The sequence below is a fragment of the Polypterus senegalus genome, chromosome 2 (assembly GCF_016835505.1).
Source record: "Polypterus senegalus isolate Bchr_013 chromosome 2, ASM1683550v1, whole genome shotgun sequence".
Classification (NCBI taxonomy): domain Eukaryota; kingdom Metazoa; phylum Chordata; class Cladistia; order Polypteriformes; family Polypteridae; genus Polypterus; species Polypterus senegalus.
Genome location: NC_053155.1, coordinates 62,646,443 through 62,663,210, shown reverse-complemented (window position 1 = coordinate 62,663,210; position 16,768 = coordinate 62,646,443). Strand labels below are relative to the sequence as shown.

General features: G+C 40.0%; 1 protein-coding gene across 2 annotated transcripts in view; it reads right to left on the bottom strand.

Moving 5' to 3' along the window:
* dop1b (DOP1 leucine zipper like protein B) overlaps window positions 1-16,768 on the bottom strand; it is a 212,261-nt gene that overhangs the window by 31,395 nt on the left and 164,098 nt on the right. For both annotated transcript variants that reach the window (XM_039743847.1, XM_039743848.1), the window contains exons 30-32: window positions 12,068-12,177; window positions 10,430-10,579; window positions 4,585-4,646 (exon numbers count right to left, since the gene is read on the bottom strand). In XM_039743847.1, coding sequence (XP_039599781.1) covers window positions 4,585-4,646; window positions 10,430-10,579; window positions 12,068-12,177 — 322 coding nt within the window. The remainder of the gene's footprint in view (window positions 1-4,584; window positions 4,647-10,429; window positions 10,580-12,067; window positions 12,178-16,768) is intronic.

Below are 16,768 nucleotides of genomic sequence, written 5' to 3'. Positions count from 1 at the left end.
TTACTTACTTTTTCCAAAATAACATTCAGATGTGTTTTGAAAGTCCCTGAAGTACTACTCTCTACCACACTACTTGGTAACTTATTCCACATGTTTATTGTTCTCTGTCTGAAGAAAAACATATAACGTTTTTGCAATTGCTACCCTTAACAAGTTTTTAATTTTCTGCCACTGTCTCCTTGTTGAATAACTGCTCCACCTTACAAATTCTTTTCAAAATTTTAAAAACTGTCACACCTTAATCTCCATTTGCTCAAAGTGAAAAGGTTCAACTATCTTTCTTCACAGCTCATATACTATACCTCAGTCCAAAGTCAGCCTAGATGCTCTGCTCTGGACATAGTGTTGTCTTTTTTGTAATGTAGAGATCAACATTGTACACAGTTATAATGCAGAGAGATATCTAGCATACAGGTTGATATTGCTTTTATTTATTAATTAATGTCTAACAATGTGCAATTTTAAAAGTTTTAACCTGGAAGGGAAGCTGGATAAGCCAGTTGTTGTTCAAGAACATTTATGATCCTGCTAGATCATATAAGCACTTTTGCTAACTGCTACTTATGTTATGTAATTTGTATCAACCTGGTTGTAAAATTAATGAGCTCCTGGAAGGAGGACACATTTTAGAAGAATGAAAATCCTACTCCTTTCCAGGAAGACAATCTAGGGGAATTCATGGTGCCAAAATGAAAGATCAGGGATGGCATGTAAGCTGGTGGCCAAGATGAAAGGACATGCACAGACCCCCACTTCTCCAAGAGGTTAGTTAAGGCCATTCCATTCAAAAGGCATGCTGAACCATACAGGGCCAGAGACAAATCAACATACTAAGACAGAAAGCCAACTGGTACACTATGTACTAAAATGAATAGCTTATTATTTAGGTTGTATTATTTTGACAATGTTTTTACTCTGCTTATTTTTTGGGCACAACTGGAAACCTTAAATTGAACTATGAATAAAAAGTAACTTTCTCTCCTGCCAGTTCAGGTACTCTGTCTAATTACTTGGGGTTATAAATGTTAAAGAGAGGGAGAAGTATTTAAGTACAGTAGCAGTCAATCTTACGGCAACCAGCCTGGTAACAGTACACATGCAAAGACCATAGATGGGATTTAAGACATTTTATTAAGGGCTACATAAAATTGGCTCTAAAAGGGAAAACAGATTCACCCTTAGGACCCTACCACAGCAAAACAATGCTACTCCCAATGAGGCCTCATTAGGGTGTTATATAACTTAAGCTTGACCTCCCATGACTTGTACTCTATACATTGTGATGTATATAATAACATCCTATTAGCCTTCTTGATTGCTTCTATACAATGTCTAGCTATAGACAGTGACAAGTTCACTACTCTAGGTCCTTCTCATAAGGGATACTTTCAAGTTTGAAACCACCCACTGTACATTCAAATAAAAGAATTTTACTTCCCATGTGTAATACTTTACCTTTACTTACAATATATTTCATCTGTCACAAATATATCCAGACCTGTACTGAACTCCCTCTCCAATGATCCAGAAATTCCACCTAGTTTGGTATCATTTGCAAACTTAACCAGCTGAAGGAGTTTTTATATTCAGCTGAAGGAGTTCCGTAAGCAGGTGTGGGCAAAAATTTCTTCAAGTCAATGTAGGAGACTGATAGACACTTACAGTTGTGTCTCTCTTAATAAAGGCATATGGTTCCAACTAGAGCACTGTTAGTGAATTTCACTGTTAAGCAAATTGACGTATATTAAGGAGGCACAGGCTTGTCTCTGTGCTTGATGTCACTCACTGCGCTAACTTTGGATATAAAGCACCACATCTGCATTGCTGTGTTCTGTATGCAATGAGTGGTGAAAACCCAGCACACAGCAGAAGTGTTTGATGGCATGCCTCTGTTTCTGATGCCATTTATGCAATGCTGAATTTGGATACAAGACATTAAGTAGATACTGAAGCTCCAAGTGTACTTAATTATTTATTCTGCAGCACAAAACAGCATTTTTGATATTTTATGCTCAATAAATGATTGCAAAGAATAATTTTCATAGTTGTTTACTAAATTAGATAACCATTATCAATATTATTGAAGTGAAGATCAAAAATTCATATATACAATGTGTTAAAGAAATCACAACTGATATTTCTTTTGCATAACTATATATATATATACTAGCAAAATACCCGCGCTTCGCAGCGGCGAAGTACTGCATTCAAATTTTTATTAGGAAGAAAATTAAACCTTTTTAAACTGTGGGACAATATGCCAATAATTATTTGTTAAGGATCTCTTTGTATACCATGTTGTCAGTTCGGCCGTCCGGTTGTAACATGACCAAGCTGTGCGCTGAGCTTACTCTTGAGTATGCAACTTACAGTTGGCCATGTGAACAGTAATCTTGTCTCAAATCTCACAGCTTGGATTGCTGCTGTCATAATCGGTTTGACATCCATGGTTTGTTTCAATTACGACAGTATTTGCAGGATTTGTTGTGTTGAAGTGACATTTGGCATCAGTCAAGCGTTGTAAGCACACAACCGGTTTCATCGATAAAATCACATCCAGCTTTTGAGAGTTTAAACATTCATAAACATCAAAGTGTCCACTACTGAAATCGTCACCTGTGAATCTAAGATGTTTAAGAGGCATTGGCGGTTGTCGAAAGGTGTAAAATATTTGGCCATTTCGGTACACTTGAAAGCGACAACCGAACAATTCAGCGGCAGCCATCAACTCACATGCAGAACCATAGGTGAAGGGCTTAAGCATTTCACTCTTCTAGTGCTCCTGTGTAGTATAATTATCTCCTGTACCGTCATCAGTCCACACCTTGAACCTGTCCCAGTCATTCAATACATAAGACAGAATGTTCCTCCGGATATCAAGAGTGAGCCTGATATGGCCGTGCAATATGTAACAAAGAGAATGGAAAAGGTAGGTGGTATCTCCGGGCATGGAAACCACTCGGTAAGTGACAGTTCTTTGATCGAAAGAATTTCTTGAAGATGGGCCCATAAGTAACAGACTGTTGAAAAGTTTAATATGGCATCCGACAGTGGCATCATACTACCGAAATAAGTACGTACATTGGTTTCAGTTAGTGGAGGGAAGCCGCCTACCAAATTTCGAGAAGATGGGGCCATAAATAAAAAAGTTCAACATGGCGGACGTTGTTGACCGTTATGACCATTACGCGTAGAATTTCGAAATGAAACCTGCTTAACTTTTGTAAGTAAGCTGTAAGGAATGAGCCTTGCAAATTTCAGCCTTCTACCTATACGGAAGTTGGAGAATTAGTGATGTTGGAAAATTCAATATGGCGGCTGACAGTGGCGTCATACCACCGAAATAAGCACATACATTGGTTTCGGTTAGCTAAGCGAAGCCACCTACCAAATTTCGTGAAGATGGGGCCGTAAATAAGAAAGTTCAACATGGCGGACGTTGTTAACCGTTATGACCGTTACGTGGACAATTTCGAAATAAAACCTGCTTAATTGTTGTAAGTAAGCTGTAAGGAATGAGCCTGCCAAATTTCAGCCTTCTACCTACACGGGAAGTTGGAGAATTAGTGACGTTGGAAAGTTCAATATGGCGGCTGACAGTGGCGCCATACCACCGAAATAAGTATGTACATTGGTTTCGGTTAGCGCAGGGAAGCCGCCTACCAAATTTCATGAAGATAGGGCCATGAATAAGAAAGTTCAATATGGCGGACGTTGTCAACCGTTATGACCGTTACACGTAGAATTTCGAAATGAAACCTGCTTAACTTTTTAAAGTAAGCTGTAAGGAATGGGCCTGCCAAATTTCAGCCTTCTACCTACACAGGAAGTTGGAGAATTAGTGACGTGTGGAAAATTCAATATGGCGGCCGACAATGGCGTCATACCACCGAAATAAGTACGTACATCGGTTTTGGCTAGCGCCGGGAAGCCACCTACCAAATTTCGTGAAGATGGGGTCAGCCTTCTACCTACACGGGAAGTTTGAAAATTGGTGACGTTGGAAAATTCAATATGGCGGCCAACAATGGCGTCATACCACGAAATAAGTATGCGACGTCGGTTTTGGTTAGCGCAGGGAAGCCGCCTACCAAATTTCGTGAAGATGGGGCCATAAATAAGAAAATTCAACATGGCGGACGTTATCGACCATTATCGACCGGTATGACCGTTACGTGTAGAATTTCTAAATGAAACCTGCTTAACTTTTGTAAGTAAGCTGTAAGGAATGAGCCTGCCAAATTTCAGCCTTCTACCTAAACGGGAAGTTGGAGAATTAGTGATGAGTCAGTGAGTGAGTCAGTGAGTGAGTGAGTGAGGGCTTTGCCTTTTATTAGTATATATATATATATATATATATATATATATATATATATAAATATAATGAACAAAATTTCATTAACAATAATCAAGCTTACTGATCACTAGTTACAGTTAATCTGTAGTTGATACTCTCAAACATATTACACTTTGAGTGCAGCTGCTACACTATTAATTCAATTATGAGTAGACTGATTATATAACAAGAATTTACAATGGCTTAATAACCCAATAAACAAATATAAACAAAATTGATCTACTCACTCATAATATCTTTGAACATTGTTTTTTCATGGGTCAAGAGGTGGTCAATGATGGATCTCCAACTGAAAAGACAGAAATAAGCAGAAGGTTGCTTATTGTGAAAGATAAAACTGAAGTCTTCTTTATCACAGAATTAAATGCAACATATTAATATTGAAGTACATTTTTTATATTTATGTAAATGATAAAACCCCTATCAAAAATCAGCATGATATTCCCCTCAGCTAGTTCAGCTGTATAATTTAGCTTTATGTGTGCTACAGCAGAGGATAGATTCAGGTTATTAACAGAAAATCGTGTCACTTCTCATACATTTTAAGCAGCCAGTCAGTATTCATTGACAGTTGCACTGATTTGCAGTAAATTTGTATTTGGTGTGTACTGTACTGTTATTTCATATTCTTCATCTACTCCCATTAAGCAAACATTGCTTCTTTAGACTCCTGTAATATTATTAAGTCAAGAAGGGGAAAGTATTTTATCAAGTATGGAAAGAGATCATATTTTATACTGCTATGTAAGAAAAAACACACAAGAAAAATAAGCTATATCTAGAAAATATTGTTTAGCTTCCAATGAAGGCATATGTTCATATACTAAGTTCTCCAGTTTCCTTACGCTATGGGAAAGCTGGAGTCCATAACTGCAGAAACAGTCACTGATGTAGTCAACACCCACATTAGTGTGCTACAGAAGCCCAACTGCACGTAACAAATGGAATTCTCAGAAGAAAACCATATTAACATGGAAAGGACATGCAAACTGTATTCTGATATTACTAACATGACAGCTCAAACTCAAGTTCAAGCACTATCAGATAATTAACTAATAACTAATAGATAATTAGGCGCTGCCATAAGTGGCAGCCTTTCCAGCAGCTCCGTGTATGTCTTTATATTTCTACCTTATTTCTCTATCCTCTAATCACTCCTACCACTTTCCTTTATGTGGATTCGTTTCCTGGACACTTTTTACTACTTGGACATGGAGTTTTACACACCAAGACTCATCTATTCAGGTAGTCAACTTCTAGCTCTGAGAACGAAGGCCTGTGCCGGTGTGGTTCCCTATTTACCTGACCAGGTAAGAAGGTGAAATTGTGGCAGCAGAGCTGGCGCTAAGCTAAAGGCTAAGCGGCTAGCGAGGAAGTAGCAATACAAGCCTTCGGTGCCTTCTGTGATCCTGGGAAATGTGAACTGACTACCAAATAAGATCGACGAACTGGCTGCACTGGTGAAAAATGTCAGGACCTACAGAGAATGCGGTTTGTTGTGTTTTTGTGAAACATGGCTAACGCCTAGCATCCCAGGTGCCAACGTGGAGCTACCCGGGTTTAGCACAGTTAGAGCGGACAGAGACGCAAATACCTGCGGGAAGCAGAAAGGAGAAGGACTCGCTCTCTATATGAATACAAGGTGGTGCAACCTTGGACATGTAAACGTTAAAATCTCCACTTGCTGCAGGGACACTGAACTGTTGGCCTTAAGTCTGCATGCCTATTATTTGCCCAGAGAGTTTGGACACATCATTATTGTTATTGTTTACATCCCTCCTCTGGCGGACATGGAGATAGTGTGTGACGTCATCCACGCCGCTGTTGCTAAACTACAAACTTTAAGCATGTGACACTGGACAAAACATTACCTGCCTTCTCCCAGTATGTGAATTGTAACACCCGGAGAAATAGGACTATTGACCCACTGTATGCAAACATTAAAGACGCATACAGCACCACCCCGCTGCCTGCGCTTTGGAAAGCAGATCATAACCTGGTTCTGCTTCAGCCTCACTACAAACCAAGAGTTAGGGAGCTACCTACAACCACATGATCATTCAGGAAGTGGTACCCTGAGGCAGGGCAGGCTCTGAGAGACTACTTTTGGAACTACAGACTGGGATATCCTGCAAGGGTCACATAGTGAGAACATTGAGGAGGTTGTTTGACTGCTCTACTGACTACATCAACTTCTATATGGACATTGTAGTTCCAGTAAGAACAGTATGCTACTATGCTAACAACAAGACATGGATTACAAGTGACAACTGGCTTTGAACCAGAAAAAAAGGGCTTTTAAAGGCGGTGATCAACATGAGCTCAAGCGTGTACAGAACGAACTCCGAGTCCAGCTCAGGGCGGCGAAGGAGCAGTACAGGAGAAAGCTGGAGCAGAAGTTGCAGAATAACAGCATGAAGGGAGTGTGGGATGGGATGAAGATCATCACTGGCTGCAGCTCGATGCGGGATGCCACCATTGAGAGAGAGAGGTGGAGAGAGCAAACCTGATGAACAACTTCTTTAACTGGTTTGACCACCCTAACCCACTCTCACCTCAGAGTACTGCATCCTCCAGCATAGAAGAGAGTTTCCCCCCCATTCACAATTACAGCAGCCCAGGTAAGCAGAGAGCTGAGGAGACTTCATGCCAGTAAAATAGTGGGTCCAAATGGAGTATCGCCACGACTGTTGAAGGTCTGTGTGTTGGAGCTGGGGAGTCCTCTACAGCGCATCTTCAACCTGAGCCTGGAACAGGGGAGAGTCCCAAGGCTTTGGAAAACATCTTGCATCACCCCAGTCCCAAAGGCATCATGTCCTAGTGAGCTGAATGACTTCCGGCCTGTCGCTCTGATGTCACATGTGATGAAGACCATAGAGCGGCTGCTGCTTCACCACCCGAGGCCACAGGTCCACCACGCCCTCGACCCACTGCAGTTTGCATACCAGGATAAGGTCGGAGCGGAGCATGCCATCATCTATATGCTAGACCGATCCCTCTCCCACTGGGACCCTTACTCCGGTCCTGTTCAGCCTATATACATCGGACTTCCAATACAACTCAGAGTCCTGCCACGTGCAAAAGTTCGCTAATGACACTGCTATCATGGGCTGCATCAGGAGTGGGCAGGAGGAGGAGTATAGGAACCTAATCAAGGACTTTGTTAAATGGTGCGACTCAAACCACCTACACCTGAACACCAGCAAAACCAAGGAGTTGGTGGTGGATTTTAGGAGGCAAAGGCCCCTCCCGGACCCCATGATCATCACAGGTGACTGTGTGCAGAGGGTACAGACCTATAAATACCTGGGAGTGCAGCTGGATGATAAACCGGACTGGACTGCCAATACTGATGCTCTGTGCAAGAGAGGACAGAGCCGACTATACTTCCTTAGAAGGCTGGCATTCCTTCAACATCTGCAATAAGATGCTGCAGATGTTCTATCAGACAGTTGTGGCAATTGCTCTCTTCGACGTGGTGGTGTGCTAGGGAGGCAGCATAAAGAAGAGGGACGCCTCACACCTGGACAAATTGGTGAGGAAGGCAGGCTCTATTTTAGGCACGGAGCTGGATAGTTTGACATCTGTGGCGGAGCGATGGGTGCTGAGCAGGCTCCTGTCAATCATGGAGAATCCACTGCACCCACTGAACAGTATCATCTCCAGACAGAGGAGCATCTTCAGCAACAGACTGCTGTCACTGTCCTTACTGACAGACTGAGGAGATCGTTCCTCCCCCACAATATGCGACTCTTCAGTTCCACTCTCTTGGTAAACGTTAACACTATACAAGATTCTAGAGTGTTATACCTGCCTCGCACTCTCTCCTTGCATTTTTTAACTTGCATTGCGTTTTTATCACTCTTTAATTAATATTGTTTTTATCAGTATGCTGCTGCTGGAGTATGTGAATTTCCCCTTGGGGATTAATAAAGTATCTATCTATCTATCACACACAAAACTAACCATTACACCACCATGTTGCCTGGATACTGATCACCAGTTAATATTTTACAGCCTTTCATTCAGTCAGCAGTCCACTTGTCAAACATGGTTAGGGCAAGTAAGTCTTTAAAACTAAATATTGACCAAAAACAATTTTTAAAATTTTGGTACAAAATCAAAAATATCTAGAAAGCTTTAACAATACTTACTACTGAAAGTATAATTTCATGTCATCATCGTGCTCCAATATCTCTCCCTAATATGCTCCTCCTGTCTGTTGGCAGCATCATTAACTGCAAACTGAAGGATTATATGGCACTTACAAGTGCATTTAGTTAAATGAATAAAAATAAAGTTTAAATAAACTTGAACCACATTATTCATTCGTAAAGTTTCCCTTGTTTCTTGCTTCTGTATAGCTCAATTCTGTTGCATTTTGACTCCTGGCTTATTTTTGATTCTGTGTTTTGTGCTTTTGGTATGACCTTCTATATTTATCAACTTCTGCTTGTCCAACCATGTCTAAGTCTGCTCAAAGTTCCCATCTCATATTTCAGATCCTGGCAGTGTTCCCTGTCTTTCTTCTCCACTTTTAAAACCTTAGATTTGTAGAGGAAACTCAAAAATCAAATTAAAGTGAAGAACAAGTGTTATAGGTGAAGCTACCACTAACTGATTGTTACAGACATGGAGCTTAGTACAGAGTGTCAGGTATGATTCATTTTGACAGTTTATGTAACTAGCTTACTTGTATGTCAAGCTATAGTCTGCAAATTTATTAGGATCTGTTTTGACGTCAACACCAGCTAGCCCCATCTGTTTATAGTTCTACCACTGCTTCATTTGATTCCATAAGCATAATCCCAGGAGTACACCCAGTAAAAAACGATGTTAATGCAAGAGTGGGCTTTGTTGTTTGTGCTAGATGTGTTGCAGCATTTCATTTGCAGAATATCGAGGCTAAAATTCATTGCATGTGACTTTGCTCAACCAAAAAATCACACCACTTTGATATCTGGTACATAGCCTGCCCAAGGCACTGTTTGAACGTCTAAATTACAGAACATAAACTAAACCTTGTTCTTTAATTTTACACTAACTTAGACACCTCCATAAGGTAAGTCTTTTTAAAACCACACAATTGTTCTTAGCAGAGAATTTACATTGTGTGCACAAAGTTCACTAAAAGGTGGTGTGATGGGTGGCCACTGCCTGGTCAGGACGCCAACAGAGTGAAAGGACCAATGTATTAGTGAGGTTATACCTCCTCTGGAACACTAGAGGCCAGTCCTCCCGGGCAGCTGTGTCACCACGGATTCCCACAGGGTACATGGGGGCCACCAGGGGGAGCTGCAGAGCCCAATGGAGGACCTCCAGAGCATCTGGGAGTGATTCCAGGTAATACAGATGAGCCACCTGGAACACGCCCGGGACCTGAATAAGACGAGCTGCCTCACTCCATTGAATGGCCAGAGTTGGGAGGAAGAAAACAAAGCTTGAGGAGGAGTGGTTTCTGATGGACTGGAGGCATGAAGGGACTGTGTATTGGTGTTTTGCGGTGTTGGTGTTTTGTGCACTTTAAAAACTATAAATAAACCCGGGTGTGTCCTGCCTGTGCTTGACCGGGTTAGGGCGGCGTTACGTGCCGTTGTGGCTTTACAGTGGGTTATTAGTAATACAGGGTGAATCAAAATTATGTTAACACTAATGGATTATTTTTATCTCGATCACACCTTTCCAGGTTCATGGATAGGTTGTGATGGACCACTGCCATGGCCTCCACACTCCCCTGATTTGACACCCTGTGATTTCTGGTTATGGGGCATGGTAAAGGAGCACGTGTATAGCAGGAATATTTGTGATATCAATGGCCTGAATATGGACTGTGGCATTATCTATTCCCTGCCTAATGTGTGTCCGGGCTTTAAATGGTACTGTTGCTCATTGGTTTTTGTGTGTTAAACATGATGGCGAACACATTCCTGCAAATCATCTTGCATATATGAAGTATGTTTTGTGAATAAATTGTTTCCACCATTCAAATGTTAACATAATTTTGACTCATCCTGTATATAAACAGTAAAACAGTTTGACAATGCAAATATTATTCAAAAATGCAGATCTTACTGAGAGACACAGGAAACATCCATTTGGAAGAATTGAGGATCCACGAAGAGTTCAAAGACCTCCTTCTTCCAGGCTCTCTTTGTGTAGGCATATCCACTAAGACTGCTAAGGAGCTGGGCACTGGCTCGAAAGCTCAAAATATTGTGAGCACTAGGGAATTGTAAACACAGACATAATGGGCACAGTAAATAGCTATGTATCAAGAAAGGCGAAACTTTTACTTTTTGAAAGCACATACAGTTGCATCTATTAAAAAATGTCACATAGATTAATCTAATTGTTGCAGTGAGACACAGCAATAAACTTTCTCAGCTCTCTCCTAAAAAATGTACTTGCTGTTCTTACTGCTGTCAGTGTTGAAAGACAGCTAAACTAACAAAAAAAACATTTGAATTGTATAATGCAAAAGTATCTCAAAACTGCACTATGTACATCTAAAGGCAGATAGAGACATATACTGACTATGTACTATAAATGTATCTATTATAGATAGATACTGCACTTTATTTATTTATATATGTATACATGCATGCACAAACACATATGTACACATTTATATGTATGCATATACTGTAAAAACAATTTTAAAAATTTGTTGACCATGTCCCACTGCTCTGTCTACAAGAATATGACATGTACATGTTACATGTAATGGTAAACAGCAACAGTTATGTTAATTATAGCAAGCATTTGATCATTTATGCATGTAAAGAAATTGCTTAGTGAGACTGAAAGAAACGTAAGTGCGGCACTTTGATGAAGTAAAAAATATTTACTTTTTAGAAATGAGCCTCTTTTTAATTATATATTTACAAATAATTATAATCAGTATTTATAAATAATTTTAAAATAATTATATACATATAATTCAAGTAACTCATTTAATAAACTTAAATACAGTAATTATTTAATTAAATAATTATAAACAACCAGCATTTTTTAGCATTGAGACACTTTTATTTTATAGCAATGAGCCAACATCACATTTTGCTACCTTCTCTGTAACAACATCAATGCTATTACTACTTTCATCATACACTCATAACATTTGATAATGTAACTTTTTTGATTTCTTATTTCAGCAATATGTCAAAAAGCATGTTTAGGGTTCTGTGGTGATGTGCAGTTTTTATTAAAAACAGTGTGCTTTGGCTTGAAGGGGTGTTAGTGTGTGTAGTAGTGTGGCAGTGCAGTTCCATGCTGGCACTGAAGAAAATATTTAGAGCTTGCATTCACATGCAGACATGCGCAGTTTCTCAGTTTTCCTCGTTAGAGCTCTGAGATCTGTATTTAAGGCACAAGTGCCCTTGGGGATAAAAGGAGTCTGAGCAGGATAGATTGAGAGAAAACAGTCCAGAGGTTAAATGCATGGCTGAGGCAGATGCCAAGGAATGGTGTTGGGGACATGAGCTAGAAAAAAGGGTTCACTGCACCTGTAGAATGTCATCTCCTCTACATTTGTTTTAGAAGGAGGCACTGAACCTCAAGAGATGTTTTTAATTTTTTCATTATTAACACATATATCAATATTCATTAAAAGATAGGCACATTTACTTAACAGGAGTTAAAAAAACAAAAACTGAAATATATTCTTGCTTGCTTTATGTGCTCAAGTGCCTCAACTTCTTTGTGACTTACCAATGGTTTTTAAGGTAGGGAAAAACATAATACAAAAGTCGAGAGATGAGAGGTACTGCTTTTTCTTTTTCATCACTACGGTACACCATATCAAGAAGGGGAGCCAAAATCTAAAGTAAAAGAAAAAAGGTAAAAACATTCCAAGGCATGACATGTATAAGATAGGCTTTCAAATCATTTTATATATACTAAGGCATATCAAGGATGTGTGTCAGGTGGGAAGTGAGCCTACCTATAAAAGAGTCTGTTATATGAAATTCTTAAATAGGCCAGTCTTTGTAATTCTTGCCAGCTTTACAACCTAATGGAATAGTTGAAGAACTGCTGAAACCCCTATCAGAAAATTGTCACTCAGACTCCTGTTTCTTTACGACAATACTTCACCACACACATGATATAGTGGAAACATTATAAGAATGCCACTAACTGTTGCCTTGCACTCCTTAATTGACAGATTTGGTGCCTTTTAACTTCTTTCTCTTTCCTGAGATGAAAAAAACAGCTCCATGGTCGCTTTTTGACACAGATGATGCTAACATTGATGAGATTGTAAAGTGGTTTGACTAAGAAGAATTTCATTTTTTCAGAGTATACAAAATGTGAGAAGTACATCTACCTTCAGGGAGACTACAAAAATTCCTAAAACAGTACTGTGCAGAACCACTTCCTTCCCAGGTAGGTTCACCTCATATCAGACACCCCTTGCATATAAAGAACCTGGATATCTTGTAATATATATATTTATCCATCTGTCCATCACTGGAAGTCATTGCTTATCCCGGCAGCATTGAACACAAAAGAGAAGATAGCCCATTGTTTTAACCTCGTTTAGAAGGAGGTAATTATTTTGGATTTTAACCTCTACTTATCACTTGTGGTTTTTATGGATTATTTATTTAAGGAACTTTGAAGCACTGCACTATTTATTTGGACACTGTTTTTGGTTTTGTTTTTAACACTTTTTACACCATTTCCTTGCCCCCAGTGTGATTTATCCTCATTGCACAGCTCATCCGGTTACATTACTGACGGTGTTGGGTTTGACATGCTTCCACAAAAAAGCTGGGAGCATGGAGCAGGACCCACAACGTCACAATGCTTCGCACTGTGTTCCCCGACCCAGAAGTTAATCGCTACGTGCTTCATAAACTGACTTCCTCTTGCACTGAGAGGAGCTGCAGGCAGAGATCACCACACAGAATACATTTTCAAGTTCTCTGAACATTTAGAATGCTAAGATAAATACTTCACATAATTTTCATGATGAATTAAAGCATGTATTAAACATGTGGGGGTGGCATGGCGGTAGCAATGCTCCCTTGCAGCAAGGGGGTCCCAGATGTTCCCTGCCTGGAGTTAATGTTTTTCTGGTGGGATTACTCTGTGTGCTTCTGTTTCCTTTCAAAGGTATGTAGGAAGTGGGGTTTTGTTATGCTAAATTGACCCTAGCATATGTGTGTGCTTGAATTCACTCTGCGATGAGCTTGCGTACAGTTCAGGAATTGTTCCTGCCTCGCCCATGATGCTTTCTGGGATGGGCACAACCCTGGATGGATGGCATAATTAAACATGTATAATGAAGATTTTTTCAAAGTTTCTTTAAAGTTCCGAACACTCAGTGCTCTAAGTTTGTAGCTAGTTTTACTTGCACAAAAACATTTATTGTATGGAGAAAGAAAAAGGAAGGATAGAAACTGCGGGTTTGGTATGTTTGAAAGAGACAGCACACCTGCAAAAAAAAAAAAGCCTGTTCAGAACATCATCCACTGAATTCTGTTTGGGTCTCGGACCACCAGTTCATGAACCCAACATTTATACATACTCATTCACACATCCAGCTTTTTGGAGCGTTGTCACACCTGCCATAAAAGTTCTCTACACTGATCGTACACCTGGGGATCGTACACCTTACAGCGAGACAGCAGTACTACCGCTATGCCACTGTGCCCCCACATTTAATACATGCTTTAACCTCCTTAGCATAAGGCCCGACCGTTACTCAGGCTGTGAAAACCGTGCTAAAAGTGTTAGTCCTGAGTGTTACTCGGGCAACTGTACAGATGCGTCTTGCATAAGTGTTAGAACCAAGAATCACTTGGTATGTAAAAGTGCTGTCAGTGCTACCATTCTTTGGAGAAATTATGTCTGAGTGTAGGTTTTCACTAATTATAAAATATCTGCACTTTACCAACAATGAAGACTTTGATGATAATACCCATCCATCACCCAAAATGAAGAAAATATGGGAGATATACCAGGCAATTGTAGTAATATTTTGTAGTTTTTACATTCCGGACCGTGATATCAGCATCAATGAAAGTCCCATGGCTTATAACGCCAGATTGTCATGGATACAGTACATTTCGTCAAAAACAGCAAGATTTACCGTAAAGCTTTATGAGCTTTGTGAATCTAAAACGGGATACACTTAGAATTTGGTTCTGTACACAGGGAAAGGGCCAATGATTGATCCGAAACACAATCAGTACGAGGTTGCTATGTAATCAGTGCCGACTTTGATAGATGCTCTGTTGGATCAAGGTTACAGTGTAACCATGGACAATTTTTATACTGCACTAGTAGCTTAGCAAAAGGGTAAAGTGTTTGAGCTGAAACAGAAGGACATGAAAGAGGTTAGTCTTGTTAGCACTGTACACAATGCAGCTACAGTCACTGTACATGCAAAAGGCAACAAGCAGGTTATGAAGTCTTGTGCTGTGGTTGAGTAAAATAGCATTATGTGGATCAAGAATTGACTTTCAATCCCATTATGTGGGTGCAGCAAAAAAAATACTACAAAGATATTTCGTCATCAGGAGGAACAGTACATTTGGAATGCTTTCGTGTTATACTGTACAAACAAAAAGCTGGCAACACTGTATCTCATGCAAATTTTACATGCCAGCTTGTAGAACAAATCACTCCTGCAGATCCACCGTCCACACTACCGCTAAAGAGATGCAGGTGACCCAGCACATCATGGATCAATCCAGAGTGTCTTATTGGTAAACATTTTATTGATTATATACCTCCAACAGAAGAAAAAAATGAAATCAACTTGCACCTGTGCAGTATACTGTTTAAAAACTGATAAATCTGGAAAGAAAATCCGAAAAGTAACATGCTATTATTGTCCTGACTGTGACGTTGGATTGTGTCTTTCACAGTGCTTTAAGATTTACCACACAGAGGATTCATTTTGGAATTATATACTGTTTTGACATCATTAGTAGTATTATTATTACTGTTAATATTATATGTGTTACTGTTGTTTATTTCATATTATTAATTTTATTCATCATTACTATTATTTGTATCATTATTATAAACTGCTCAAAAAAAATTAAATGAAACACACAAGTCTGAAAACACATCAGATCTCAACGGGATAAAATCATACTGGATATCTATACTGATTATGGACTGGGTGAGGAACGAAAGGATGCCACATTGTTTGATGGAAATAAAAAATATCCACCTACAGAGAGCTGAATTCAAAGATAGCCTGAAAATCAAATTGAAAAAATAATGTGGCAGACTAGTCTATTTTGCCGAAATTTTATTGCAGCAACTCAAAATCGTACTCAGTAGTTTGTATGGCCCCCATGTGCTTATACGCATGCCTGACAATGTCGGGGCATGTTCCTAATAAGACGACGGATGGTGTCCTGGGGGATCTCCTCTCAGATCTGGGCCAGGGCATCACTGAGCTCCTGGATAGTCTGAGGCCCAGTCTGGTGGTGTCGGATGGACTGAAACATAATGTCCCAGAGGTGTTCTAATAATAATAATAATAATACATTTTATTTATATAGCGCCTTTCCCATGCTCAATGCGTTCTATTAAGGTATCAATTCCTTTGTCCTCCAGGAACTGCCTGCATAATCTCGCCACATGAGGCCAGGCATTGTCGTGCACCAGGAGGAACCCAGGACCCACTGCACCAGCACAGGGTTTGACAAGGGGTCCTAGGTTTTCATTCCGATAACTAATAGCAGTCAAGGTGCTGTTGTCTAGCCTGTAGAGGTCTGTACGTTCCTCCATGGATATTCCTCCATGGATATGCCTCCCCAGACCATCACTGACCCACCAAACCGGTCATGCTGAACGATGATACAGACAGCATAACATTGTCAACTGCTTCTCCAGACCCTTTCACATCTGACACAGGTACAGTAATCCCTCGTTTATCGCGGGAGATAGGTTCCAAGGCCGGCCGCAATAACTGAATTTCCACGAAGTAGGGACACCATATTTATTTAATAATTTAACGTGTATATGGATGTTTTTAAACCATCCCTGTACTGTTTACAACCCACCCTTTACTCTATTAATAACAGGGACAACTGTTAAGCAATATGAAATCGGTAGATAAGTTTACAGTTACTGTATAGCGAAGTACACGTACCTATATATGACGTGATGATGGTAATAAATATGCTGTGCAATAAAAATGATGATGATGATGAAGGTGATGATGACTTTTACTGTGCAGCCGATGACTGTATTTTACGTTTCTTCAGACGGAGGTGCCATTTCCTGGGGCACCTCTCCCATGGTTTCCAAAGGTGTATCCGTAGTAGTAGTAGAAATTGGGTCTTTTCTGCGAGGCTGAAAAAACATTGCGATTGCCAGCTGCTGCCGCTGCTTTTTTTTCCAGTCGAAGAGCAGCTTGTAGGCGGTCATGACGTCGTCGACCTT